Raw genomic sequence first — 23,147 nt, 5'->3', positions numbered from 1 at the left:
AATATATACTGGCGTGACTTTTTAAATGTTACGAGGATATAGCATATATAAAGAATTACGAATAACAAATGAAAATATAAGTATAGCGTCTGTATAAATAGGCGACGCAGTAGAAACCGACACCAAAGACTCCATATGTCGTAACCTGCACTGAATTTTCCAACTGACATTTAGGATACTCATTGCTTATAAATATTAACCAGTCGATTATTTTAGGGTCAATATTCTTTTTGTTGTGTTAATCAAACGTGTGTTAGTTGTTTGACTAGAACCCTAAGTTTTCGGACTCGCTCACCATCGGAAATTAAGCTTTCGATACAGATGTATTTTCGGCCTGATGTAAAATGATACGCCTCTTGGAAGTTGAGTGTCTTTCTTCAATTTAGGAATTGCATCCATGGATCCCAAATTTTTACGAGAAAAACAGTAGCCGAATCCCGGAGATCGATTTAACTTCTCGTGGACTTTCACTAATTGTAGTCATATTAACTGAATGACAAGCTTGCTCGAGCAGCTTGCAGGTGATTAACTATCGAGGGCGAAAGACTTCTGGAAGCTTTTTCACTTCGTTTTGAGTTCGACCGAACTCACACTAAAGTTAATCACCTCCTAGCTGCTCTGGGAGGCGTGCCATTTACTTAAACTGATTGCATTCAGCAAGAGTCCCCGCAGAATTGATCGATCTACGTAGAACAATAGTTTCATTGGGAACGCGTCCTTATACACTGTCCACATGTCCATAACGCAGTAAATATCAGTTTTCATTCTTAAGCATATATTATTCTGGTTTGAAGCTTGAATTTGTCATTTCTCAAAAAGACCAGGTTACCAGGAAACCTGCAACTTGACATTGATTAATATATTTTATATTTAAAGGCTTCGTGATCTGCATTGTACCGGGTTATACAGGTACTTTAACTACTTTGACAGCTTACGTGTTACCTATATAGGAACAGGGGCGGGCAGCCCGAACGCATGGCTAATATAGGAAACGATCCACCTCAAATGTGGCCGACCGCGACGCCTACAACTGTCATTAAAGTCGCAATCGCCGTTAGTGTCAAAATTGACACTATCGCCCCGGGCGCTGGCTGAAGGGACCTTATCTTCGACATTAATCGCAATGCAAGTGGTAATTTAAACGCCTTCGAATGTGGTGGTTTGATATTATCGTATAACTGGAGACACTTACACTGATCTTATAGACGTCTACTAAGAGAGGCCAACAACTAGTAAGTGCAGTTCAATCTCTTTTTAATTGCAACTTCTTTGAATATTTGTCAGTTCTTCGGGTCATTTCTCTCCATCTTCAATGGTAGTAAGTTTCTGATATTTAAGAAAACAGTAGACTGTAAAAGGGGACAGTAGACCATGTGTCAATGCAATAAGGAAAGTGTCATTGATATTTGCTTTTATTAATGCCACTACGACATTTCGTGAATTTTCTAAAGTCTAATCTGCAATAGGTCTTAGATGTTCAATATCTTCCTTAACTCACTGAGTTTTAAGATCTGCTTAGACAAATTTTCTCTCTCCCTAAGATGAAGATGATGAAGATACTGAAATATTAAAAGTGCATGCTCTGTATACGTTATGAATACGCGTAATACGTTAGATTCCCATTGTTTAAGTTTTTTTTCTGTCATTGATTAACTTATTATTAATCAATATAAATTTGTATACTGTAATGTTGGGAGCCCTCTATACATAAACCTATGGTATTCGTCTTCACAATAAGCCACCAGTAAATTATTTGCAGTTGTCCGCATTTAAACGACCAAATAATAATAATAATATACTGCGAGTAGTAGGCACCGGTTGTATTGAAAAGTGACATACAAGTCAGTGCGTGTTACACCTGAGGCGGTTCATTGCCTTAAAGGTAAAACCTGAGTGATACAAAAAACTTAATACCAGGAGCTTATCAAAGATTCTGTGTCTCAAAAACATAATCTACCAAACATGATACGTATAGCTCTAAAATACACAGGTTGGCAATCTCAGCTAATAGGTATGCATTTTAAGCTACGGCGTCCACCGACTTCGAGCTAGCGGTGAATTCTTGGTTAATGTCCCTCATCAAGTATCAGATGCTTCCGTCAATTTTGGCTGTAAGCCAACACAAAAGGAGAAAAAGTATGCTCCGACGGTGTAGTACCCTGTAATTGGTTCAGTGGCTTATATACATTCTTGTACATGAGCAGGGTGACTACCACTGGTTGTGATGGCGTAAATTTGACACTATCAAGATTATGATGAAATGACGCTGAAATACCTCGGCAAAATCAACCAAATCCTGAGGACAGACTGCAGTCAGACGAGTTGTATTCTTATCAGTTACGAGATCTCGCCCTGCCATTATATAAGGCAATATATCAGGTGTCAGTTTTTCATTTGCAATCCATCACTCTATATATTATAAATGTGTTTTGCGGTGAAGAGTCAGGATGGGTGAACACAGAACCCCCGTTTATTGACCAAGTGGAGAAATTCCCACTAGACACCGGTACATCAACGTGAAGGTAGGCGCTATGGGTCTTTTCTATACACAAAGGGCGCATTCAGATATAAAGCTAGATCCCACCCGGTGTGGATGGAAAACTCGTCACCAGTGATTGTAATTGATTTGATAATGAGACCAACTTCTGCAGGGAACTTCTAGTATCTAATTGATTTAAATACTGTTTGTTGAAGGGGGGACCACAAAGAAATAACATGAAATTATCATGGTTATGACTTCGTATCAGATATTTGCTTCTTGGACGTAATTTTGTCCATTTTTGCTTGTTCTGTTGTTAAATCGAGGACGAACCCTATCTGCCTCTAATATACTGCTGATTAGCAGTAAAGGTGAAATGGAGAAATAAGAGACTAGCTTGGATGAGGTAGGAAGAACGCGTCGGGGGCACCTAGCCGACCTGTTTATCAAATTCTTTGTACATCTCTAGCTCCACTTTCCCAGCTGACAAGTGACACTCGGTTAAAGGAACGCCTAAATTTTGTAGGCGTGATCTGATTATAAATCATCATGCTCTAGGGTAGCTAAGCGGTTTATTTTTAACTTTAAAGTTATAATGCAGCGTTTTAAACGATGCCTATCGTCACAATGGACCGTCAATGATATTAAAAATGTCTCAGTGGAAAGTGATTTTTAGAGAGGAACTGATCGACCAGGACCGCTCAAAGTCATATTAACATCCGCTTTAAGATTATAACCACACTGCATTGTGACATGCTTATTTTGGGCTAAAAAGAAACCACTCGGACCTCGTGATAGTTTAAAACTCGTTGAATAACGGATGTGACATTTTCCACAGTTTCGTCCTGATCAGTGATTAGTTTTTAAATGAGAAACAGGCACAGAGTCACTTCGGTTGCATGTCGATAGTCAGTTAGAACACGTTTTGTTTTAACAAATAAAATTGTTAAAGCAACTGGCTTTGTTTCCTTAAACACCTTTCGAGGCCCTGCCTGTCACCTGTCTTGTCAAATAGAGATTTATTGAGAAGTAAAGGATAAAAAATTTCTTAGCATAATGTGCATATTTAATTAATAAAATTTATTTTTTATGTTTACCTCTGAAACATATTAACAGACTTAAATTATCATCTTGTTGCTTAAATTAAAGCGTCATTTGCAATACTATTCAATTTCCCCAGTGTACCGAAGGAATACCCTAGTGCACATCGGATCATTGGCCTATATCACAGTAATTGAACAACTCAAGCGGAGAAGGAGGCACGACTTCTTTTGCTGCGTAAAGTTACATTTTATTACTACATTGTACACCGGTGCTAATGTTCTTAACCCCACAAAGTGAGTCATCGTTTCTGCCTTTTATAAAAGATGTTTACTGTCTATCGCAAAATACAGATATAACAGTTTTAAAATACGAGAAGAGTTGTCTAGTTTGTGTGGAGACAAGGTCTCGGAACTTATATGTGCGCTTGGAGTTATATAATTAAATATTTGTGTTCAGTAATAATACTGAAATGTCTCTCCGTATCAAACCGGCATAGGATGTCGGTGAAACGATGCAATATATATTATCAACCACAAATCAAGTAATTATTCCCATCAAGAAATCTTTTGATAAAAAATCATTCTACTTTCCATGACAATGTTCTTTAAAGTACATCACCCGTACAACGTTTGTAACTGATCCAACTTTGAAAAGTTCAACGTTCCTGTCACTGACTTGGGATAATTTGGCCTCTTCAAGAGCAGTTAGTCAAGATAGATACCGATGCATTAGAAATAGGAGAAGAGCCATTTCAGTATTAAGGACACTCTTTGGTATGGCCTTGCGTGGAATTCAAAACGGGCCGATTTATGACTGACAAAGACGGGTTTAGGGTACCCTCGGGCTTTAGCTATTTGAAAAAATCAAATCAAAATTTCAAACCGCTGACGATGCATAAAAAACTCCTTTGAAGCTGCAGATGGATGATTCATCTATACCGGAGTGCGCCAAATTGCACCTTTTCAACTAAATAATATTGTTAAGCTTCTCCCTTAATATTCCATGTCCTTCCCAATTGATACCTATTGGTGCTAGACCAGCGTTTTTAAATTTGTAGGTATCGGTAACTCGAATTGATGAATATTTTAATTGTTTGAATTTCAATTAGAGTGATGTGGATATTCTTACATCTAACATAAAAATTTCGTAGAGATATATGGACGCATTTAGCTGGTATAGTAGTTGTGACCTTCTGTCCACTGAATGATTTATAACCCGGGTATTGTTATACGTTATTTAAGAAAGGGCAACATTCTGCTAATCGCTTCATCCACTCTATCCAGACTCCCGGTGAATTAGTGTGATGCCTATACGACCGTCTTCCACTTGTCTCTTTTACAGTCTCCGATGAAAATCCCCTCACCGTTTTTCTAAATTTTAATCTTTTATCCACCCTTTTTATTTTTATTCTAATATTTATTCAAATTCAAAAAGGCACACTTTGCGGCGTAGATACCAATTCTCCACGTAAAGATCCTTGCGTGGATAGGTGCTCAACAGGCTAAAATGATGATAATAAACACGAGTTATTTCCGTTATTTACAGTCATACACGTACATGTAGTTCAATATGATATACATGAAATGTTACAATGAATTTCTTTCGTTTCAGCTTACACTGTAGACCAAACGACGTGTGTCAAGCCACAACTACGAAACAAAGGACTAAATAATGACCAAAAACTGCCACAACCATGTCCCCTGGCGCATTTTGTTCATTCTCACAGGATTTCTGTTGACTTATATGACTATGCGTAGTTCCATAAACATAAACTGCCTCCAGTCAAGTAAAAAAGACAACGCTGGACGAGTACCGCCTTCAGTGCAAACAGGACATTCTGCCAACCACTCTGCACGTGTTCAGAGCTCAATAAGGGGCAACAGGCGACTCCACTGGACATCTCTGAAAAGAATGTATACGTTTAAATATAATTTAAAGGGGAGAATCTTTACAGGTCAATATGGCTATGTAGATACCACGGCGTTGATTTCGACCTCTATTGTACACACGTTTCCTCAAGACTTAGTGAAGTCAAAATTTGACAAGAATTTTTTTCAAGCTGTCCGTCTCATGTCCCCAGGTATGACCATCCTCCCGGACGGGAACATCTTTTTGGCTCTCCGTGTCAACGTTTCACCGTCTCCAAAACTACACCAAAGTAGAATTTTGAAAAACTACCTCTATATACAGACGTTAGGCTCCAAATACGAACCTGTATCCGAGGGTCGTCTGGTAAATATCCCGTCACCCATTGTAATGGATGCAGGGATACAGTATGGCGGTCCAGCGGACCCAAGGGCTTTTACTGTTCAGAATAAAACAATGGTGTTGTACAACAGAGTTGAGGGGGCCTCTGCTGTCTGCAGAGACAACAAAATGATCGTCATCAGACAGTATATATACAGCGTGGAGAAAGACAACTCGGTGCCAATAACCATCCGTGACATGCCAACGCCGTGCTGGGAGAAAAACTGGTCTCTTCTAAGTTTTTCTAATCGACTTTCTTTTATCTATTCACTTGATCCATTGCTGATAACAGAATGCAGCCACACGGGCCTTTGTCAATTCAAACCTGGCAATGGAGAGAGAAACTTCAGTAATGCAGCTAACCGAATACATCATGCTGGCCTGCCGGGTATTCGTGGAGGAACACCATTCGAAGAGTACCAGTGGCCGTACGCAATATCCGTGGGCCACACGACGTCGGTATGCAACTCACCATATAAAGTATATGATCTATACTACGCCCATTTGGTGGTATATAATATAGAAAAACAGAAAGTGGTGTACGTTAGTACACCGATAAAGGTGCACCCTAACTTTATGTCAAGGTCGCGGCCCCCCAGTCCTGTCATAGCGCTGTCTTATATCTATCCGGTGTCCCTAATAGTACGAGATTCGGACACGCTGCACGTGGGTGCACACATTGACGACGTAGAGAGCTTCGTCTTTGAAATTACAGGCGTGAGGGAGTTAATGACAAGGATTGCTGAAGGGGATGTTAACAGTCCCATAGCTCAGGGCGCGGTGAACAACTATGTGGATGACATGCAACTTTGCAATATACAGCGGTATTCATAGCGTAGACCTGTCAAGTGCAAATTATTTATTGTATCATCTTTGATATTGCATTGAACTATCAGTAGGCCTCTGTTAGATTGAAACGAAAGCTAAGAATTTGTAAGACCTATTGACTTGTAGTAAACGTGCTCCACAATACGCGCCTGTATTAACGCCTAGTGACGATGTGAGTTTTTTAGCTGGCGTCAAAACTCTATTTTTGGGCCAGTAAATACAGTAATTCATTTTTACTTTACATTTTCATTAACACACTGAAGCAATCTAATAACGGGTAAGAAAAGTATTAATTATCTTGTTAACAAGCTCTTATTTCCACTTCCTTTTGGAAGTGTCACACTCAATATTATCTAAAGATATATCATAGTGATTTGTTTTTATACCTCATTGAATTATAGGTGCTACGAAACTTATGATGTCTACTAGACGTTTAGTACTTTACGTTGGGCAAAAATGAAAAGGAAGACTGTTGACATAAAATGCGCCGAAAATGCGAAGTGCGCTAAGGATGCCACTCTTCAAGCCCTTAGAACATGCGCGTCCAATTAAAGATTATATCTGTCACCAACCTTTTTATTAATGCCGTTGAAAACTGTAGTTTTCAATATTCCCGGCAATAATATCAATAATTATGACATACATTTTACGACTGTGTAGTAACAAATGTAAAACACTAATGCCTGCAGAATGCAGGCAAAGGATGCTGAAAAGAAAAACGATTTAAGAACCGAATTTCATACCTTTGTAAAGTATATTAAGATATAAAATGGGTATCCTATCTGAATAATTACATACTTGGTTCAGCATATCTGTAGTCTAGTAAATAAGTCCGCCTTACAGTGGGAATATTTACCACCACCAACTGATTTTTTTTATTCAGCCACTGATTTATTCCACCTTGTTCATTAAAAAACACATTTAAAATTGCTTCGTATTTGATTAAGTTATAATTTAACCCTTCTGGTTCATATCTGCTGTGATCTACAATGATCAAATTGTTCAAGGGTGCTGCAGTACCCTCAAAAATATCAATACTTTTTAGATAATCGAACAAATCACGCACCTGGCTCTATAAATGAACTAGCTTCTTCCTCTTGTCTCTAAGAGCTCACATTTTTGTTGACAGAAACATTAAAATGTTGAAAACATTTCTGCTGCTGAACGCTGCAGTGTTGGCAAGTGCCACTTATTACCCGTACATGTACAGCACTGGTAATCCAGGCGGCGTTGTCTACGGAGGTGGTTTCTTTGGCGGCACTGGCTATGGTGGAATGGGCAACGGCAACGCCAATGGCTATGGTGGAATGGGCAACGGCAACGCCAATGGCTATGGTGGAATGGGCAACGGCAACACCAATGGCTATGGTGGAATGGGCAACGGCAACACCGATGGCTATGGTGGAATGGGCAACGTCAACACCAATGGCTATGGTGGAATGGGCAACGGCAACACCAATGGCTATGGTGGAATGGGCAACGGCAACACCAATGGCTATGGTGGAATGGGCAACGGCAACACCAATGGCGGTGGTGGAATGGGCAATGGCAATGTCAAGGGTAATGGGGGAGTGAGCAATGGCAACACCAATGGCTATGGTGGAATGAGCAATGGCAACGCCAATGGCTATGGTGGAATGAGCAATGGTAATATCAAGGGCTCTGGGGGAGTGAACAATGGCAACGCCAATGGCTACGGTGGGATGAGCAATGGCAATATCAAGGGCTCTGGGGGAGTGAACAATGGCAACGCCAATGGCTATGGTGGAATGGACATTGGCAATATCAAGGGCTCTGGGGGAGTGAGCAATGGCAACACTTTTGGTTATGGTGGAATGGACATTGGCAACACCTACGGGTATGGTGGAAGAGACTTTGGTGGAAAGGGTGACCTACTAGGTGTTGGAAATAATATTAAATTTGGTGGAAAGGGCAACCCATTCGGCTTTGGAAACAATTTTAACTTTGGTGGAAAAGGCAACCCATTCGGTTTCGGAAACAATCTTAACATTGGTGGTAAAGTTGGGCCATTCGGCTTCGGAAATAATTTTAACTTTGGTGGAAAAGGCAACCCATTCGGCTTCGGAAACAATCTTAACTTTGGTGGCAAAGTCGACTCATTCTGCTGCGGAAATGATTTCAACTTTGGTGGAATTGGCGGTCCATTTGGCTTCGGAAACATCTTTGGTGGAATAGGACAGCCATTTGGCTTCGGAGATAATTTAAAATTTGGTGGAATTGGCAATCCATTCGGCTTCGGCAACAGTTTTAATTTTGGTGGAATTGGTAATCCATTTGGCTTCGGAAACATCTTCGGTGGAAAAGGCGACCCATTCGGTTTCGGAAACAGTTTTAACTTTGGTGGAAACTTTGCACCTGGTTTCAAGGGCTTTCTAGGAGGGAAAGGTTCTGGCTTTGGTAGCAGTTTCGGTCCTAGGTTTGTAAACGGTGGTCATGCTCCCGGTTTTGGTGCTAACTTTGGTTTCGGAGGGCTCAAAGGATAAATGAATCGGTCTTTCCAATTTGTATGCAAACACAGCCCTAATGTATTGTTTTTATAGTAACAATCCACATATGGACTGCAGCACTTATCTGAATGCTCTCACGGCGACCATCCAGATACGCTGTATATGAAACCTCTTGGCGTGTTTCTTTTGTATTTGATGTCTTGTGAGTATTATTTTTAATACCAGAGCCTGTTTTTGATATTTTTGACTTTACGCTCTGCCTGGCTTGAAAGAGATCTAAAGCGAGTCTGAAGATCAACTTTCATAGCATCTGCACTAGGTTTGGATTAGAGGCTATGCTGCGTCTGTTGCTAATAGAGATTTAGAGTAATTTGTCTTTTTCTGATAGACCTCATATACTTAATTTCATCACACATCATTCAAAAGTAAAATGCTGTAGCTAATGATACCAGTAAAAAGAAATTTTATTTCCGCGAGTACGTGCGGCAGTCAAGACAAAATAAAATTGCCCTTTAAGAAGCAAAATGTTTTCCATTGTATTACCACAAGTTTGAAGGCATACTGGTGTGAAATTAAATGGCAAAGTTCAAAGGATTTCAATTACAAAAAACCATATGTACGATAAAAAAATATAAGATTCAAAAGTCAGATTCAGATTAAGAAGTCCACAAAAGTCAAATTATTCTCTGTAGAACAAATCACCTCTAATTGAATCTCCCAACCTGCCCTTCATTGATAATGCTGTTTATCACGCCCTGTCGCTTTCAGACAAACTTATATAAAACGAATCCAAAAGACCATTTGGTGACCCTAAGGTGAATTCTTGATTATGAAATTTGTTTGTTAATTTTATCCTCGCGGAGCCTCCCTCCATGGCCCGAGATACACCCAGTCCAGGAAGGAGAAAATACTGTTCACATTAATATTTTAAATAATTAAAATGGTAAGGTGTATGTCTATGCGTGCATGATTGTGGATGCGCGTGTTAACGAGGTAACAAGCCAGTAAGATATGTTAATTATTGACATGTACGACGGAGACGCACATTGAAAAATCGCCGTTTTTAATCTGGTGTGGCACTATTTAAATACATATACGAAACGTATCTTTAAAACGCCCCCAATTTGCATACCTATAATTTCCCAAATGGAACGCTGCAGTAAGGCTACCATTAAGTGTTCTCCATGTATGCTTATCAAATATCCTGATAAAGGTCATTTCGTTTCCTCATACGTGACTAAAGACTTTAATATACGTAACCGGGATTTTACATATTAAAATTGGAAATGGTAGATAATACCGCCTATATCATCCCTGGTGTATGTGATTGAGACATTCAGAGCAGCCGCGCGAGCGCTCCCCAGCCCCTGCGACCATCGTGATCCTGCCCGGCGACAATATGAACGCCTTGCTTGTGTTCCTTATCGCTGCTCTGGCCATACTGACGCCGTCGGCGGCACAACCATATCAGTTTCCTTCCGGGCGTATTGGGGGGTCTAATGCCGCAGCCACACCCAGCGCCACAGGGGGAACCGGTGGAAACGTCGGCTATGGTGGGAGCAACGTCGTAGGGTACGCAAGACCTTCGACCACCTACAACAGCAACCCTGGCTACGTGAATCAAGGCTACCAGTCACAGACATACGGCGGGAACACGGCCTATGGTAACCAAGGAAAGTTGTACCAGAGCAATTACGGCGGTAACCCTACATACAGTAACCAAGGTGACAACAATTACCAGAGTTACAATGATCCAACATACACAGGGTATAACAACGCCGGATATGGTGGCACCCCAGGGTATAATAACAATGCCGGGTACGGTGGTACCGTGGGGTATGGTAATAACGCAGGGTATAACAACGCTGGGTACGGCAGTTACGCAGGGTATGGCAACCAATACTACCAATCTCAGCCGTATAACAGTGGCGTGAATTACCAAACCAGCGGCGGGTATAATGGGTATGGGCAGAACTACAACTATGGAACACAGGCCAGCAATCCATCGTACTATGGGACAAACTCTGGATACTCTAACCAAGGTTACTACGGCAACTCTGGATATCCCAGCTATCAAAACAACTATTATCAGGGTTAGGAGACGCTAGATATAAAGGTAAAAAAAAGCATCATTTTCATTCACACATGCAGGCCCGTAGCCAGGGGGGTTCGGGGGGTTCAAAAGAACCGCCCCTTTAGCTGGGAAAAGGTCCACTCTGGGTAAAATTTGATCTAGGTACATTAAATTTTTATGGAAAAAGGTCCACTTTTTCAGAAAAAGAACCCCCTTTTGAAATTGCTGGCTACGGACCTGCACATTTCTTTAATTATCAGGTAAAAATCAGGTATTCTTCCTTGTCATTTTTAACGCTACGGTGCACGGTGACAAGATTCCCGGTGAATTATGCACAATAATTTCTGCAATTCAATTTACACATTTCTTTTCAAATTTATACAAAAATTTTATTGCATCCATTAAGACCACTGACAGTAAGTGCTACGACAATGAGCATTCCAACATTGTGGTGTAAATAAAATAAAAAAATACATGCATATTCATTTTTTGTAGGTTTGACCCTTATTTTGTTGGTTGTTTTTTGTCCTGAGTGGAAATGACTTCTCTGTGCGGGTGTTGCTGTAAACAGAAAGACCAACAAGTTCTAAGTCTGTGGGGCTAAAGACTTCAAATTCTACAGCGCAGAAATGGAGCCTTTTGGAGGAAACGCTATCATCACGTGACCAGTGATTACCACTAACCGTGACTTAACTTGCGTCACTTTTCCTATCTGCTTTATCTTCTACACTCATAAAAATTCATTTCATAAATGCATTCTTCAGTCTGTGTATATGTTACTAAATGTGTTTGCTCTGCCATTGATATGGCCTCTTGATTTTCTTTTTGATTGCACATGTATTAAACATTGCTTTAACATAGCTAACAGTTACATGTTTAAGGAGAGATTTGTTTTTCATGTACATTAGAATTAACACCGATTATTCAGTTTTTATTTATGAGTGGTTATTGTAAACGGCTTTTTACAGTTTTAATAAAATTATTTATATTTATACATTTTCCTCTCTGTTCATTCTTCACATAATTTATAAAATGCAAAACAGAAATGCGCATGTATTTGAATCATACATTTCTCCTTTAGAATAAGTGGACGGCATTCACTAGTTTTTCTGCCCAATTCATATCAAATGTTATGCGTATTACAAATATCAGTCCATGTAAGAATATGCAGAGCAATGTAACAAACGATTGGCTTTTCGCCTTCAGTTTTTTAAGTCAAATCAATTATCTGAACCATTTATTTACGCTGCGCTAATCATGAGCAATATAGAAAACAGATGTATTTGCAAAAATAAAAAGAAAGAAAGAAAGGCGAATTAAAAAAAAGAAATAAAAGATATTAAATAAAGAAAAAGAAAGATAGAAAGAAAACACCGATGTATTACAAAAGTTGATTTTAATTCGGTTATACATATTAAAAAAGAAAAACAGTACATGTATTTTACATATATATTTTAACGTCATACGTGTATTACATGCATCTCGAAAATTGCACACAAGTCTATATCAGCCGTCGCTCTTACACCTTCCAATTTTAACAGAGGATCAAAATAACAGTCAGCGTTCATTACATTATCAGCAACCTTTTCTTTTCCCCAGGTTTATGAAAGGGTAATTAACCAGTCAAGTTATATTCCGTCTTGTACAACAAACGTATTACTGGGGATAACAATGATACATAAGAGTGCTATAAACCAAAATGAATTAATAAATAAACGCTACGTGTTCTCTTTAGCGAGTGTGACGATGAATTTAGAATAATGACTTTAAATTAATGCAGAACAGTTAGGGTCAGTCTCGAAAGAGGCGTGTCCAAGACATTAACAATGGCCGAGTGGCCTCAGATCGTACAAGGAAGCGATGCATGCCCTGATAACCCCATGTCGCCAGCGTCGTCTGTGCCGTGGCTCGTTAAGTATAGCCTTGGCTTAATTCTCCTGTGCGTTACTTCTGCATTAATTAGTATCTCTCACGACCTTTATTTGCATAAATTTTCTTTGATAACTCGGCAAATGTACTTGGTAAAGGACCATGCAGCGATACGTAAAAAACGAACCCAACCGCATATTTCATACTTGAATATTTCTTTGCCCAGTCCACTCTCTGTGGTAAATATTTATAGGTATTTCGATATAGTTAGAACTGAAACGCTTTATAAAATGATGTTCATCTCCGAATACAGGAAGGTGTAAGCAATGCAAGACTTTCATACCATTTGAAAAATTGTTTGTAATAATGCTGTGAACATAATGAAGCTTACTGTTAACAAAACCCATCCTATTTAAGTCTACCTACAGTACAACTGCCTAATTGTTTTATAATTTAGATTCAAGGTTAATTTTAAAAGCTCTACCACTATGCTTGCTTAAAACCAGATGAACTTAAGATAAAATGAGATAAGGGTCATTACACGAAATGCCTGGTCGTGACTTAGCTAGGTGACTAGCTGGCACTAGAGCACTGACCAAGAGTCACAGAGTCACAGAGAGCAAGGGGCGTATTTTGTACAGTGTATACAGACTGATTTAGATTTTTACACAGAACAATGATGAAATATGTTTGTATATTGTTGTTGACAGTGTGCACGTTGTACATTGTACCCCAGGGTGTAGAAGGCAACCCCTATGCGCTGACAGGTACCTACTACGGCCGGATGCCATCTTACAGGTACCGGGGATATGCGGATTACAAAGACTCCTATGACAGGCAATTTGTGACCAAGATACCGGACAATGGCGCCTACCCAGGCTATGGTATATATCCAGGTTACAGCGCATACCCAGGATACGGATATCCAAGCTATGGTGGATACCCAAGTTATGGCGGATACCCAAGTTATGGTGGATACCCAAGTTATGGCGGGTACCCAGGTTATGGTGGTTACCCAGGTTATGGTGGATACCCAAGTTATGGCGGATACCCTGGATACCCACCCAAATACGGACATCCATCACCATATGGATACTGAAATTTGAAACAGCCAAATATCAATGTTGCATTGGTAGGTAAACTTATTGTTTAATTGGTACAAATAAAAATTGTTCTTAGTAGGGTGTGCATCTCAAATGTTTCAATATACATGTACAACTTGGTTATTGTCGAAGGATCTGCATGTAGGCTTACTCATAGCGAAGGTTATTGAAAAACAGTAAGATCACGTAAGGATTTAGAAATGTTGATAGAAATTGTTATGCCTACTAGTATATTGAGTTCAGAGCACGAGGGGCTCAGTGTGCCGATCCGAAGTTGAGATGTGTCGTAACTTTTCTCTTTAAGGTAGTGTTTCGACAAACCGATGTGGTTGTGAATTAAGACGCAGAGCAGAGAGCGAGAGCAGGAATGTGAATGCTGGAAAAGAAAGACGTTACGCTCGACTTAAAAAAACCCAGGGAAGTGAGGTGAAAGTGAAGCAAAGGCAGGCTGCAGTATCACGTACTCTATTTATTGACTCTATATTTGTTGTGACATGAAATGACAGAATAAAGCTATCCGTTTTTGACACAAGTCTCCGTGTGTATGCATTCAAATAAATCTCCCTTCTACTTTCTGTTCCGTACGAACAGGCTAAAAAATTACCAGAGTACATAAGCGATTTGCGATTCTACTATATACTCTCTGACCTCAGGGTGCCCTAGTAGTCTGTTACAATAAATTTTGAAAAGCACAGTGTGATTTTGTACAGTCGGAGATATTTTCTGACTGTCTTCCACATTATCTATGTTGATCCATCCTCCATTTTTTGACCGTCTTCCGACAGAAAAAGATTAGGTGCTCATCAATGTTAACTTAGAAATTTGACCGTCTTCCGGAAGACCCAGAAGACAGCCTCAATCCGCCCCTGACTTTAGTGGGTCCCTGACGGTTGTATTAATGATTGCTACAGCTGGGATCATCGGATCGCAGCAGGTGGTGCTCCAGGCTACATATTGCGTTAGTTGCACCAATCTGCCTGCTACAAAAATGAGCGTCACAACCACAAAGACATACTCCTTAATTCAGTGCTTATAAAGTCCAGTGTTGATATCGCTACAGATTCTTTTCCACAAACAGGGAGCGGGATCAGTGGGAAGGTGCCTGTTATCAAAAAAATTTAATGATAAAAAGCGTTTAAAATCCAATTTTGACTTCGTGCTATCGTGCTTCGTGGATCATCACGTTACAACTCAATCTATTCAGCTGACGAAATAAAGAACATTTTCAATGGCGTCCCTATTCTCTGTTTTAACGTGTTCAACACTTTATAAGACGGGTATGTTTGGTTTTCTTCTTAATGATATGTACAAATAAGGTATTAATCAAATAATTGAAATCAGTACAAATTCCTGATTAATTAGAACTGCATGCATAAAACACAATTATTTCTATGCCATGATAAAGTAGCATTTGTTTGATATTCAAATATACAATCGATTTTAGATTAGGGCTTACAGGTCGTCGGTATGGCAAACATGAAAGAAAGAAAGAAAGAATTATAAATGTAGCTTTTTGAGAATGTCTTTTCAAAATTATGTTTGTAAAATGCTTAATGTAGACAGTTCTAGTGATTTAAAGGTATACTTTTACTTCTAGTATCCGCGATTTAAAAAAGTACCAAAATGATATTTTTCTGTCTACATATCCTGGAAAGCTGCTTATTTCTTATCTTTCTTGAGGTCAAAAAGAGAAGCCAAAATAAGTCAAGGACAATAAGTGGAAAGTGAGACAGAGATTAACCCGGGTACTTCAATCTGGCTTCGTCATTGTTCTAGCTGAATGTTCATGTTTGACCTCTGTAACTATAAAGGAAAGAGAAAAAATACATAACAGGATACGAATGTCCTGTTTGTGCGTCTGAACGACTCGAGCGTGCCATAGGATGTGTCTACTAACAGTTGTTAGTGTTCATGTATGTGAGAGCTTTTAGTATGAATAATTGCATGAATATTAAACGAAGAACAAAGATGGACACGTCGGCATGTTCAAAGTATTTTTAAAACGTGCAGGTCCAATGCCTCGTCCGTTTGGTAGTACCCGGTGACTTCTTGAGGAAATGATGGAAACACAGATAATAGAAACTAAATAGGCTACAAGTGCTCGCTTTCAGGGCGTCGTATGCTTGATAACAGTGCTACAAACCCGCGTTGAATCCAAACGGCACCATTCTCTTAATTTACATCAATAAAATACCCACGGACAAGCAGCATTTAAATCTAATTGGTATATATTATGTTAATTCCGTATTTTAAACGACTCACGACAATAATGATAACACAAGTACTGTTTTAAAAAAGTGGGTTTCGTGAGGGTAAGTTTATCTATAGCAGTTCAGACGTTTTTGGACAATATCTCTTTCATATGGAAAAATTCACTGGCAAGAATTTAGTGAGGTCTTTTTCTCAAGGGTCGAATAATACCAATGTCCATTATCTTTTCATCTAAATTTTATTGATCTATAATCTTTTAAACGGAATTTTTACACTGTGGAGCTCTGTGTGACAGCTGTCAGAGTTGTCAGAACAAAGTATCGAAAAGCGACACCCACTGCAGTACATTTTAAGCATCAAAGAGAAGAAGAAGAAGAAGAGAAGACAGTGAAATCCATAAAAACATTCTAACATTGCACCCACCATCTAAACAATGAAATGAATAAATAAATAGCTCCCCCCCCCCCGCCTTTTTGAAAACCTGGAATGATTCTCGTCAAAGATGGTGCCGTGTGAACAGCTATCTTCACATTCTTTTTTCACTTTCGCTGTTGTCGAGAATGACAAATGCAACGAACACAAATCACATAAAAATATGGTTCATAGTGATCCACTGTAAAACCAAAACAACTGCTCGTTTGTTTGATTGCATTATATATTTCATTAGCATAATTATTAGGTAAACGACAAGAACAGAGAATGCTCATTTTTATTAGCATAAAAAACAGATGAAGCACTTTATTAATTATGATGCTTGCAAACGCTGTCACGGTTTAAATGAAACAAATCGTTATAACACCACCTTCGTGCTTTACAATAACACGCTAACGGTGCCTCGACCATTAAAAATTCAGGTTGTTAAATTATGATAAGAATAAGTACCACACTGTCATCCATGAATTGGTTATTGTCAGCATACGTACATATGTTGATTCGGCAGCAGGCATTTGTCTAATACATAAGCACAGTGTACGAGCGGGCACCTGCCAGACGGTCAAACAGGTGAACTTGTCTGCTTACGGTGCAGCTTTTGTAGAAATCTCTAGTAAGCAGTATGAAGCTGGTCGGTTTGATAGTAGTGGTTCTTGCTGTCGCGTACAGCCAGGCCGCCCACTTAACCAGCCACAGTTCCTATCCTGGACACTACCCCGGTTACTATCCCGGCTACTACCCCCCGAAGTACCCGTCATATTCGTCCTACCCTAAACCTTACTACGGCCTCAGCTATAACCCGTACTTCAAAGGCTACCCAGACTACGCGGACGCCTACAAGAGAAACTACCAATACGCCGGATACATCGGATATCCTGGATATGGCTACGGATACCCAGGTTATGGGGGTGGATACAAATACCCTTCTCCGTACGGATACCCTCACCATTATCATGGATAGATGCTTCCATTACTTTTTACGGCGAATATTTTAAGTCTTGTAAGTATATGCATTTTCACCTCGTATATGTTATTCTTTATGTTCAAATAATACAGGCTCAATTAATTTCTTTACGTATATGAACGAATTGTGAATATGAACGAAAACATCGTCGCACGAGAGTGTTTTTCTTGGTGTTTAAGGCATCTGGCGCATGCTTTCATTTTTTTAAAAAGTGCTGTAACTTTCCTGAATGTATAACATTATATTATCGGGAAAGTAGATTCCATTTTCTCTTTTTTTCCTTCTAGAGTCAACAAGTGCAACTCCTTGGAGCAGCTCTGGTTGAAGTCTCAGTGAACTGTGACGGAAAATTATGAACTTTGAGGTGTCAGTGAAGTTTAAGCGTTGACGGTCCATTTTGCTACAGTCAAGAGAAACTGCCGAATAAAACGTGTCTATATGGGCGTTGTATAGTTACATGGAGTAACCGCTTCTAACACTTCTACTTTTACATGAATACTGTGGAAAGCGCATGCAGGCTATATGTATTTGAAGTCGGACACATATCTTCTCCTTGAAGTATTTTATTTTTGTACCACAAACATACTCCAAATTGCATTCGCTTACATCATGCATAAATATTGAATTTAACAAAAATGAGCCAAAGAGTTCTGCAATGAAAGTTACACAGAGGTGAATGAATTACTGATAGGAAACATTTGCTTTCCAAAATTGCCATATAACTCATGCATTTTTGCTCTGTGGTTCTACATTTGTAATAAGTTATCTTGCTGGACCAAAGACGTTGAACATAGAGGTAACAATAAACATTCGAAAATTGAGTTGGGCGAGTTTTTATTATCACTTTTTACGTTTAATTTACGACAAATACATTGAAGTTATGTATTTAACTTTCAAAAGCGCGTACAGTTTTCTGCAAGTATATGTTAAATCCCCAATGCACGAAGAATTGCTAAAAAGACGACCCACAATGTAGTATTAATGTTAAACCATAGCATCCTGCCCTTAGACGTACTGCAGAGTGCACTTGACCTGGCAGTACAAATAGTTCCGCAATAATATTATAATATTATAATATATCTTGCTTCATATCCTCAGATTATTTAAATAGTCTATCAAGTAAAATTGATTTACCCCGTTCCATACAGAGTTTGGTTTAAATGATGACGGTGCCATCCGCTCTGATCAATAACGGTCTTTCTTAATATCGGTATAAGGCAGTAGGTGGGGGGTGGGGGGGGTGTCAGGCATATCTGCTGAATTACTTGATAAAGATGCTCTGACAGACATTGACATATTGTAGGTAAACAACTTCAATATTTAGCAGTTGATTTATATTACAAAGGAAAAACAATATAAATAAACGTTTGTATTTTACATAAGTTATTTTTCCTTGTGCCCCCCCCCCATCCCCCCTTAAGCATACTCGTTTGTGAAACAGTACCCTGCATGCGTTTAAGTATTTATACCCCCTCCAGATTTGGTCGTTGACGGTTGGGGCTTTTACCGGAGGGCAATCTCCTGCGTATGTAATTTATTACATTCTATTTTGATAAAAAAAAAAAAAAAAAACAACGAAAACAATACCGTGCCCGGAGCCGCGGGGGATAATAGTGAATAATGAATAACGTGGTTAGCGAGAAAATGAAAGCAAAAGAGATACGTTTTCTCCGTTATTTGATACCATTTTAGTTTTGAATTTCTGTGCTTACATTTCTCGCAAATTTCAATAAACAGTTTATTAAAATACCTTTTACTGTTCAATCATAGTCATCCAAAATTGATTTCATGTGCTTTCCTATCTAAAATTCCCAGGTAGCACAGGTTCAAAATATTTACATGCCCTGCTAAAAATCCGATACTGCTGAAAATTAAATAGAAACTGAATGAAATGGAATTAATAGGAACTAAGCTTAAAGATGAAATAAAATTTAAAAAAATAAAAGGAAAATTACCGTGTAAAAACAAATCGACTGAAGATAAGTCTTTTAAGTACACGTAGTTGATTTTTTTTCAAACTCAAAGAACTTTCGTTCCTCGTGTAGTATTTTTTACATTTTTGTAGAATATTTAGGTATATTAATATAATGTTGCACCAGAGAAGCCTATTTGCAGGTAGTACAGCCACCGGTGCCAAATGTTGTGGAAATGTTATAAATATTCAATATTTCTTTTGTGTTGTGCCTGTCCGTCACCTTAACGATGATATATGCTCGTTCTGGTAATACATGCATGGGTAACGGACTAGCGATGACAACGATAAAACCATACATAAGATTATTTGGCAGCTTATTATCGCAAGAAATTCGCCTCTGTGGGAGAGTGTTAAGATGATTCTTATCTCATAATGGAACTCATTAATCTGCAGTATATAATGAGAAGAAGTTGAATTTTAATTCATACTTCTCAGCCGGTTGCTTGGAAAGGGTCACAGCCACCATTGCATTAAGTGCCAAAAACACTTTTAAAATTTCTCGACATTTACGCCGACTGCAGATATGCTGAAAGTTCTGTGTTTCGTGGCATTGGTGGCTCTCCTGCAGCAAGTGTCAGCAAACCACTTGGCGGCTGGAGAGGGAGGATATGCGGCTACTCGGTCCACCAGCCAGGCCCAAACCCCGACCTATGGCAGCCAGTATGCCAGTTCTTATGGCAGTCCATATGGCAGTCAGTATGGCAGTCCGTATGGCAATCAATATGGCAGCTCTCCATATGGCTTTTCTCCCTTCGGTGCCTCTCCCTACGGCTTCTCTCCCTTAGGGGCCTCTGCCTACGGATCCTCTCCCTATGGATATGGATCCGCGTTCAGCGCCTCTACCTACGGTTCCCCCTATGGATCCTCTCTTTACGGGCCAGGTTACCCAGGATATGGAGCCGGATACGAAACTGGATACGGGGGATATGGCAATGGATATAGCACAGGATACGGATATGGCGGTTTTCCAACATACGGTGGCGGATATCCTGGCTTCGGACAAGGTTACTGGTAAGACTGAGTGCACACATCTAGCCACGGGTCATTTTTTTCACTGAATCACTGTAATCCAAATATTCTGTGTTATAACATTAACTTCTATCTGTCCGATTGTCTAGATAATTCTGTCTGTACTGACAGCTAACATGTACATGTATACGCTGTCAAAAACCATAAGGCCACAAATCAACGGCCTTATCCTTCAAATTCTATTATTTTCACAATTTCCTTGTACACTTTACCAAACTTAATAATTCAAACTGAATCATCTCCTTATATAGCAGGGCCGTAGCCTCCGGGGGGGCAGGGGGGGGCAGGTGCCCCCCCTGGGATTTAGAATTTTCCACACTGGGAGGGGGACACCCCCTCCCCCCTCGGGGGTTTCGCCCCCTCGTGTCCGCTTACTGCCCCCTTTGGCATTTTGCTCAGGCTACGGCCCTGTATAGTATAAGAATTAATGAATTAAACAATCCTTGAAATATAAACTTTATGAAATCATGCAATTTAACTAAAACATTATAATCACAGCCCATTTTTGATATGTTTGATATGTTTGACATAAACCTAGAATATTTTATTTTCTTCCGCATAAAACGTGCACAAACGTGAAGACTGATAATACCCTCATATATCATATTCTAAAGAAAAGCATTTTTATTTCAGATGGACGTACTCATTGTGCGGCGTGGCTGTCAACTCTTGGGATGGGAATACGACACTACAACAGCACTGATATGAAAAAATCCTCGTAGATGTATGTGCTGCTGAGGAGGGCCTTAACATCTATCAGCTTAGCTAAGACTAAGAGAAATAACGTCATTAAGTGTCAAACTTACATGTTCAACGTTATGTCTATTTTGTTCCACGTGTAATCTGCATATTGTAGAGATTTCTCGTATAACGTATCTGAGAGACTTTCTATGAATCGTCATTTTCTGTTACCAAAGGACATTATGAACAAACATTATAATCAAGCGCCAATACAATATCGTTATGCATTTACATACAATAAATTCAACAATTTCTATTTTCAATTGCTGTCTTTTTCTCGATGCCTTCACTCACGTGGTCAATATTATCTTATCTCTGGTCTCTCGCAAAAATAGTGTAGACAGCGTTAGTCGAAAATGTAGAACTCTGATATTCAACCGTTAAGTAGATAGAATAGATGAACCTCTTAACCATGTAAGGTTCGATTTTAGGTTCACAGATCGAGAAGAAGTGAGCAACAAGAGTCGTGGATTTCCAAACAGCTTTATTCCCACTACCTAACTTTTTCTCTCTACCCACCACCTGTTCTATTTATATGTACCTTAATGTCTCATTATAATAATACCTTATAATAAATCTTACTAGGCGCGGGCGCCGCGACATCCTATAGTCTAGGCGCGGGCGCCGCAACATCCTAGGGGCGTGGGACATGCTAAGGGGCGCCACCGCGTCCCTTACAACCAGATGCAACATTAAACCCAAGGTTAAAGGTACACTCCATAGGTTTGAAAATGCTTATTTTTTGCCATCCATGGCTTCTTATCAACCTTACACACACCTTAAAACAATTAAACCCTAAAATAGTTTTTCTAGTGCTTACTTTTATTTGGATTTTTACATAGGAGCATAGTCGCTGGTTATAATTATTGGTCACTCATTTTAAACTAAATCAACTTTTATAAATCTAATTCAGGGTGGAATTCGAGTTCATATAGGGATAAATAAATGATTCTTGAGTACGAGAAAATTGTTTATTTTCCCGGGAAAATCCATGTAGGGGCGGGAAAATCCTATTGAGTTGCCCGGTAAGAACCTTAATATCGCAAGAAATTTACCTCTGTGGGAGGGCGTGTTGAGATGTCTTTTCTCAAAGTCTTCAGTATATAATGAGAAAATGCTAAAATTTAAGTCGTATTTATTAGCCGGTTGCTTGGTATTATTGTGTTTCTGCTTGATATAAAAAGAACGCAATGGGACTCGTGCATAATGGGATATGGCCGGCGCACCAAAGAAAATAAAGAATTCTTCCAAGATTTTTCTCACTCGTGATAAAATATTCTTTTTTAATTGGTGTGATATCACACAGATATTCTCGCCCTACATGTGTGCCACAGACTCAGAGTCACATGTAATTGTAGTATATTAATCACCTATATATTAAAGTGCAGCAGACTATAAATTGCCGACACACCTGTCTATAACCATAAATTGAAGTAAAGCATTGAGGTACGCCTCTGATCACGAAGCAGGTCTTAGATAAAGTTATATACCGAGAAGTAAATATAACCATAAATATTAAATACATAAATTGACAGTTTTTATTATATAACCAGAAAAAGTGAATTAAAAGCATTACTACGACGATGGTTGGTTAGAAGAGACATAGATAAACCCCCATAAGGACGTATATATTCAATCTTCATCAGCGCGGCAACCAGTGTCTACTGCCAACCTGCAATTTTA

General features: G+C 39.2%; 4 protein-coding genes and 1 long non-coding RNA gene across 8 annotated transcripts; all 5 read left to right on the top strand.

Moving 5' to 3' along the window:
* The first annotated feature begins 896 nt into the window (after positions 1-896).
* Positions 897-10,197, top strand: LOC106157657 (uncharacterized). 3 transcript variants are annotated; one of them, XM_013533372.2, is made up of 2 exons: positions 897-1,232; positions 5,135-7,528. In XM_013533372.2, the coding sequence occupies exon 2, from the start codon at positions 5,195-5,197 to the stop codon at positions 6,602-6,604; it is 1,410 nt and encodes a 469-aa protein (XP_013388826.2). In that variant the 5' UTR covers positions 897-1,232; positions 5,135-5,194; the 3' UTR covers positions 6,605-7,528. The 3 variants fall into 3 exon arrangements, with proteins under 3 accessions (XP_013388826.2, XP_086864305.1, XP_086864304.1); XM_087008179.1 differs by lacking the exon at positions 897-1,232 and adding an exon at positions 2,015-2,522 and having other exon boundaries at positions 5,135-10,197; XM_087008178.1 differs by lacking the exon at positions 897-1,232 and adding an exon at positions 2,065-2,522.
* Positions 10,198-10,367: 170 nt separating this feature from the next.
* LOC106157639 (uncharacterized) lies at positions 10,368-12,134 on the top strand. Its single transcript, XM_013533353.2, has 2 exons — positions 10,368-11,182; positions 11,636-12,134. The coding sequence occupies exon 1, from the start codon at positions 10,466-10,468 to the stop codon at positions 11,162-11,164; it is 699 nt and encodes a 232-aa protein (XP_013388807.2). The 5' UTR covers positions 10,368-10,465; the 3' UTR covers positions 11,165-11,182; positions 11,636-12,134.
* Positions 12,135-13,551: 1,417 nt separating this feature from the next.
* LOC147762904 (uncharacterized) lies at positions 13,552-14,644 on the top strand. 2 transcript variants are annotated; one of them, XM_087008181.1, is made up of 2 exons: positions 13,552-14,141; positions 14,421-14,644. In XM_087008181.1, the coding sequence occupies exon 1, from the start codon at positions 13,686-13,688 to the stop codon at positions 14,106-14,108; it is 423 nt and encodes a 140-aa protein (XP_086864307.1). In that variant the 5' UTR covers positions 13,552-13,685; the 3' UTR covers positions 14,109-14,141; positions 14,421-14,644. The 2 variants fall into 2 exon arrangements, with proteins under 2 accessions (XP_086864307.1, XP_086864306.1); XM_087008180.1 differs by having other exon boundaries at positions 13,558-14,145.
* Positions 14,645-16,961: 2,317 nt separating this feature from the next.
* On the top strand, positions 16,962-18,540 carry LOC106157660 (uncharacterized). Its single transcript, XR_001237836.2, has 2 exons — positions 16,962-17,755; positions 18,007-18,540. It is a non-coding gene; the product is annotated as an uncharacterized LOC106157660 (long non-coding RNA).
* A 1,565-nt stretch (positions 18,541-20,105) lies between these two features.
* Positions 20,106-21,727, top strand: LOC106157661 (uncharacterized). Its single transcript, XM_013533375.2, has 2 exons — positions 20,106-20,705; positions 21,357-21,727. Coding segments are annotated over exons 1-2 (489 nt in total). The 5' UTR covers positions 20,106-20,217; the 3' UTR covers positions 21,358-21,727.
* Positions 21,728-23,147: the final 1,420 nt, after the last annotated feature.

Source organism: Lingula anatina, chromosome 3 (genome assembly GCF_051362555.1).
Source record: "Lingula anatina isolate TDL-2025a chromosome 3, LinAna3.0, whole genome shotgun sequence".
Classification (NCBI taxonomy): domain Eukaryota; kingdom Metazoa; phylum Brachiopoda; class Lingulata; order Lingulida; family Lingulidae; genus Lingula; species Lingula anatina.
The sequence above is the reverse complement of the archived record's forward strand: the minus strand, read 5'-3'. Positions and strand labels throughout refer to the sequence as shown.

Coding starts and splice junctions, on each gene's coding strand:
- LOC106157657 (XM_013533372.2), top strand. CDS start 5,195: ATGACCAAAAACTGCCACAACCATGTCCCCTGGCGCATTTTGTTCATT.
- LOC106157639 (XM_013533353.2), top strand. CDS start 10,466: ATGAACGCCTTGCTTGTGTTCCTTATCGCTGCTCTGGCCATACTGACG.
- LOC147762904 (XM_087008181.1), top strand. CDS start 13,686: ATGATGAAATATGTTTGTATATTGTTGTTGACAGTGTGCACGTTGTAC.
- LOC106157661 (XM_013533375.2), top strand. CDS start 20,218: ATGCTGAAAGTTCTGTGTTTCGTGGCATTGGTGGCTCTCCTGCAGCAA.